The 6,082-nt window shown below is 47.9% G+C and overlaps 2 protein-coding genes across 2 annotated transcripts in view; both read right to left on the bottom strand.

The window, feature by feature from the left end:
• The window catches only part of LOC105300357 (myelin P2 protein), a 5,451-nt gene extending 4,841 nt beyond the window's left edge, over positions 1-610 (bottom strand). Inside the window, exon 1 of the mRNA XM_023538023.1 lies at positions 604-610. Within this exon, the coding sequence (XP_023393791.1) occupies positions 604-610 (7 nt within the window). The remainder of the gene's footprint in view (positions 1-603) is intronic.
• A 663-nt stretch (positions 611-1,273) lies between these two features.
• FABP9 (fatty acid binding protein 9) lies at positions 1,274-4,098 on the bottom strand. Its single transcript, XM_023538027.1, is given in 5 exon segments — positions 1,274-1,324; positions 1,455-1,556; positions 2,017-2,123; positions 2,126-2,170; positions 4,026-4,098. Coding segments are annotated over 5 exon segments (378 nt in total).
• Between the last annotated feature and the right edge of the window lie 1,984 nt (positions 4,099-6,082).

Below are 6,082 nucleotides of genomic sequence, written 5' to 3'. Positions count from 1 at the left end.
CCTCAGGGGTCGAAAGGCTCTTTGACTTCCGGAGAGCAAGCAGGGCTACCTCATGGACACCCCTGAGCCCCTCAGGAAAGGACAGGGCGAGTATGTGGACATGTCTATCACAGCTGTGCCAGCCCAGCACGCTGTGTGCTCACCAGCCTCCAGGGTGTCAATATGACAGCCCTAATCCCTTCCCTTGGCCAGAGTTCGGTTCTCGCCCCAACCTCGAGCTCGGCGACCACACCCCCCTTGCCTGGGCCAGCCCCGTCCCGCCCGTCCTGTCCTCAGGTGTAACTACTGATCCTGCCCTTTGCTGGTCTCTCTTCTCTCCCGGTCCAGATGACAAATCGCATGGACACCCCACGTTCACGCAGATGAAACACGACTCAGGACTTACTGTTAAACGTAAGGCGCAATAGGGTATTTACATACGCCTTTCTCTTTCTCCTTGTCTTCCTCCCGCGGCTACAAAAATCCTCAGTTTTTTTCAGGCTTTACCCTTTATTTTTACCTATATTACTTGGCTGGGCTTTAAGCCCTGAGAACACTGCCTAGCAACAGCACTCGGCAAAACTGTCAAGGGACTTTGTGTAGCGCTAACAATTGTGTTCTCACGAGGCATTTAGGAATCCAAGGCTGGCATTTAGTGAAATGCTGTGTGTGGACGGTGGGGACAGAGGCACTAGCCTTGTTATTTTCCACGGGTTTGTGGATAAGTAGGACGATGATGGCTTTTTAAATGTTCTTCTGTAATAATTCAACCACAGTGTATCAAGGCCAGGCTTTATTCTGTTCTCTGCCTATTTGCCTGTCTGTCTCTATCCAGCTAGCTATTGACCTTAATGAATTCAAGTAGGGCCAGTCTCCTTCTGCAGAAATAAAAAGCCAGCAAGGTTGGTTTTCAGCACCTGGGATGCCCAGAGTGGTTTCCTACGATCGTAACGTACCCCCTTTGAGGTCACGTGAGTTTCCACAGAGCACCGTGTGACAGACGCCTTGGCCTAAAAGGAATCGGGTCCGCTGGAGGGAACTCAAGGACCGCAGACGGCAGGTGGGCAGAGGACAAAGGGGACGCTGGTGCTGTGACAGTCACACCATAGGCAAGTAGCCTCTCGGCCCGCCAGTTTAGCAGATTGTCCCTAACCCTCCATATCACACGCTCCAAAACTGCGTTTTATTTGATGGTTTTGTTTATTTATTTTTTGATCGCTGGCCCTGAGCCATCTCTTCCTCAGGCCCTGGTTTCTGGTTAGTGAAGCGGTGGGCACCGACGCAGACGCTTTCTTCACACCTTTCCGTAGGTTCGCGTGCTGACAACATTATTCATGGAATATTTCTGAAAGCGAAGAGGGACCTGTTAGAGTTGGTGGCTGACACTTTCAGGTCTCCCGGGCCCTCCGTCCCGAGACCCTCTCATCAGGAAGAGAAACGGCTCACCTAAAAGGCCCAATTCGAGGAAAACTCACCGCTATCATTTTCCCATGTACGACTTGTCTTTCGATTGTCGTCTCTTTGCCGAGCCATTTTTGGACATGGACCAGTGATCCTCTGTCCAATGTCACAATGCTCTGCACACGCATAAAGGACTCGGTTAGAAATAGCAATTCACTACACAAAGCTAGACATCCGTTTTCCGTTTCGAACATTTTTTTCCTCCAAAATCCTCGCCTCAGTGCTCGGCATCACTCGATACCCTCGGACTAGAGAAGTCTCGAGAAGGCGTTCAATTAACGCCCTCTTCCCCCAGGCGAACGACCCCCAAACTATCTGTAGAGAGTTGTTCTTCTCTTTTGTACAATGGTGAAGAGAGCTCAAAAACAAAAAAAAAGTGAAAACACTGAATTTTTTTGTCCCTGTCTATCAGCAGAATGATCTAGCCGAAAGGGCACCTTCAGAGGCGTCCAACGTTCGTGAACGAAACGAGCCCCAGCTGACCTGACGATTAATCGGGATAAACCGTGCTGATCCCACCTCGCTCCAGTTTCCGGTTTTCTCCTGGTTGTGAAACCAGGAAGATTTGGGTCTTACCTTCACTTTCCGGTTGTCTGCTGTGGTTTCATCAAACTCTTTCCCCAGCTCGAAGGAGATCTCGGTGGTCTTGAAGGAGCTCTGGATTTTGATGCTCAGGTGGGCCTTGTCGGCTTCTCTAACCCAGCCAGGTGCCGGAGCGTGGGGGCCACCCCTGGAGTGCAAAGCAAGCAACACACCTCCGTTTAGAAAGAAGGACCGACCATCGTTTTGGAAAGCAATTTGCAAAGAACACACGCTTCCCCGCCTCTCCCCCGCTCCGCCCCGCAGCTTGGGATAATGTGTGTGGTCACGGTCTTCAGCGGTCTCGGTGGCAGCTGGAGTGAGCCAGGCCCTCCCAGTCAGAAGCTGTGCCTCGTAACTGTGTGTGCCATTTTGAAAAGCTGAGCACACTCTCCGAGACTCTGTGCTTCATCTGAAACGCGTGTGCGTCTGGCGCCTCTCGGTCGATGGGACGCTGGTTCTCACCTCACCGAGTGGGACACGGCAGCGCAGGGGGTGTTTTCACCCTCGTTTCTGGGGACAAGCGCATGGCGTCCCAGAGAGGTGGGGAGCCTCGTTCTAGGTAATGAGTCTGGTAAGGAGCAGAGCTGAGATTTAAATGCAGGTTTTCTAACTGCCCAATTTTAGCATACTTTTTTTTCCCCTTAAAACAATAAATACAATTTTCAAGGTCTCTAAACTGCTCTAAGAGAATTTGACTCATGAAGTCTGAGCCCCTTCCTCCTTTGCAGGTGCTGGTGCCCCCTGGCTGAGTAAGGACGGGGTGGCAAACTGGACTAGTTTAGCCTAGAGCGTGGCCCTGCCAATCAGGTTGGGGACAATTCACTGTCCAACTTGACTCCCTGCGGGAGGTGGCAGGGGAGCTGACTCCGTTCCCTCAGGGTCGATAGCGAACTCGATTTCACATTCAGGCTGTGGAACGGACAGGACAGGTCCAGTCACAGAGAAGCGGCGTGAGACACGCGTCCCGGGACAGTGACGAGAGAGGCGAAGAGAGCCCGGCTCCGACGGCGCCTCCTGCTGCCCCGGCGGTGTCGTCACAGCCGTGCGGTGTGGGGAACCACCGAGCTCGCCTCGCGGACGGGCGGGCGATTAGATGGAAGAGCTCCGATGGCAGACGGCAGTGGCACACAGCAGGTGCTCAGCTGCTACGCCCAGTCCCAGCTCCCAATCCAAACCAGCGCTACGTTTGCCGTAAGTCCCAAGTTTCGTAGAGATGCCCCCAAATTTAAATTCAGACAAGCGAGTCTATGACTCCATGGAGAGATAGTGACACATGTTTCTTATGACTCTCCAAAAAGTTAATACTGACCACGAAAAGGGAACAAATATTATATCGTGAGCACACCGACTTCTTAAGATGCATTGATCATTTTGGCCAAGTTAAAAAAATATAAGGCTTAAAAAGTTTTTCACTTTATATACAGTATATTATTATAAGAGAGGTTTCTCTTAATTAAATGTTAAAAATTACTTAATTATATATTAAATAATTACTGTTCTTTGGCATTAGAAAGAATGGTTTAGTTGCCGTAGACCCACGCCATTATGATTGATCTACATGCCCTTAAGCAGGAGCTAAAGGATGAATAGAGTCTATGCTTCTGAGAAACAATCAACGGTGAGACACTCGGTGAGTAAAAATGTTCCATTTCTCCAATGAAAAATTTGAAATTCTTTAAAATAATGTTTAAAACATATCTTTCACATGTATCAGAACTCTAAAAATTAACTAACTGGAGACTTTATATGTTGGTCTTGTGTTTTCGAAGTTATAAGTTAAAGCAAACCTTGAAACAAATGTAGTCGATCAATTTAATTATAGATAGTTATTAGTGTCTGAAGCTGGGTAAAGCTATTTGATGAAATGACCACGCTAAAGAAGATGCGAATGTACCTTGGGACCACGAAAGAGAGAAGGGTAGGAACGGTCATCGTAAAACGCAAACCCAACCCCACCACGCAACGCTCAGCCCGTTTCCAAACCTGTCAATGATATTTCTCACCCAGTTGTTCCAAGTATTCCTCGAAGTTTTCGCTGGATTCCAGTTTCCAGGTTCCCAAGAAGGGCTCGATCATGATGGAAAGCTTCTGAGAAGAGTCACTTGCCACCGAAAGAGACTTAGGCAATACAGTGCTACCAGTATCTTCATTTAAAAGGCATCTTCGTCACGTGACTCTGCAGAGGAAACCAGTGGATGGCAGTGAGGCCGGAGTCCAGGCTCTGGCGTTGACTCATTCCATCTACCCCCTAATTAGGGAACAGAAAGTTAAGGTATAAAGTTGACTTTAAGTCAACGATTATAGCTCCTGGCAAAGAGATTTACACCCACGGGTCATCTGACCGACATCACTCGCGGCATAGAGACGATTTCGGTGGAGATCAGCCTTTGGAACTACAAATGCCTGGTCATCTCTGAAGGAGTCTCCTGAAAGATGTCCAACGAACACCTGACCGAGGTGTTTTCCCATCCGACACGAGGACGCCCTTGCTTAGTCCACCTCACCTGTTCTTTGTCTGGCCCAGTCACAGTGCCAGAGGACTCTCGTCATTAAAATAGAATCCTCCCCACCCTACCTGGAAGGGTTGATGAATCGTTATCAGTTCACATAAGTGAAGTGTCTACACTTGCTTGGAGTGACGTGTGGGGTATTAACATTATCATCATTCTCCATCAAGAGTAATTGTGGACTGGGAAGAAAAGTGATAATCACCACCTGTTAGTGCTCTGTGATTTGAGCCCAAAAAAGAAGGCGGAGCTAACGCTTGCAAAATCCATCCTCAAAGTAAGCTTGATATTAGAAGGTACCACTTGAAATTGTAAAGGGGAGTTTTAGGGAGAAAGATGACAATTTGATATCTGCACTCTAAAGAAAGACAAAGGAGCAGATCATTTAAATCCTTGTGCAGTTACGTCCGAAATCACCTTCTGCCACCCAAGTCATGGGAGTGGGCGTTGCAGGTATTGTGTTTGCTGAGAAGCGTTCGTTTCAAGTGTTCTAGCTCTGTGTCACAGCTCTGAACCCCAGCTGTCTTGAAGAAGGCTGGAAAGTTAGGGTGCCAGGCACTAGGAGAAGAAAATCTCTATTTTTTTGTGCGTGTGTGTCATATTCTTTTTTTTTTCAGAGATATTTTTTTTTACCCTCTCTTTTTTGTGAAAAAACAAATTAAAAAAAAGAGGCTGATGTTTTGGAACCACAATAATTTAAGTGGGATAAAGAATTTCTTTTGATGAAAACATATCAAGAGGAAATTTATGATGCACTCTCTTTATAGGCATAATAGTTATTGAAGTATCTGGAGGGCAGAATGGGAAGCAAATCCTTACAGTCAGTTTCAGGAAACTGAGGCCCAGGCTCAAGACGAGTGCCTTAGCCCTTGAAAGTTACGTCAGGGGCGCTGATCAGACGAAGAGCATGTGCCCTACCTTGCCTTACTGGTTCTCAACGGGCTTGCACGCCCTGCAGGAAGACAGCGAGCCCACGCGGCTGTGCGTGCGTGCCCGTGGCTAGTGTGGCAGAGACCCATTGACGTGATCAACCTCATTCCGCTTCTCCCGCCGTTGACGGATTCAGAAAACAGCCCTGTGGCCTGTTTTATTTATTTTTTATTCTAAAATTTTTTAAAATTTATTTCTTTGTTTGTTCGTTTTTCCTGTGGCCCATTTTAGAACTCAGCTGGCCTATGATACAAAAGGAAGATTCAAATTTCTGGCTTCTAGAAAATGTCCTTACCCCAAGAGAGCCGGAAGGACGGTCTCTCCTCCTCTGCGTGGTTTGCTTTCTTGTCTGAAACTTGGAAGGGCCGCATCCATGCGTTCCCAGGTCCAGTGGGGCCAAAACTGAGGGTGGCAGAGCAGAGAGCTGGGAGGAGCCGAAGGCCCCTTTACTTCTAGAATTCTTATCATGCAAATTAACGAACTCCATTCATATTTAAACAATTTTGCGTTTGAGTTTTTTGTGACTCGTGGCTCACAGCATAAGCTTTCTTAAGCCATCGTAGTCAGTGTGTATGCCTTGGTAGACAGCTTCGTCTGAATCATGAGTTTGGTCTCTCAGAACA

Source organism: Pteropus vampyrus, unplaced genomic scaffold, assembly GCF_000151845.1.
Source record: "Pteropus vampyrus isolate Shadow unplaced genomic scaffold, Pvam_2.0 Scaffold209, whole genome shotgun sequence".
Lineage (NCBI taxonomy): Eukaryota > Metazoa > Chordata > Mammalia > Chiroptera > Pteropodidae > Pteropus > Pteropus vampyrus.
This window is presented reverse-complemented; position numbering and strand designations above follow the sequence as displayed.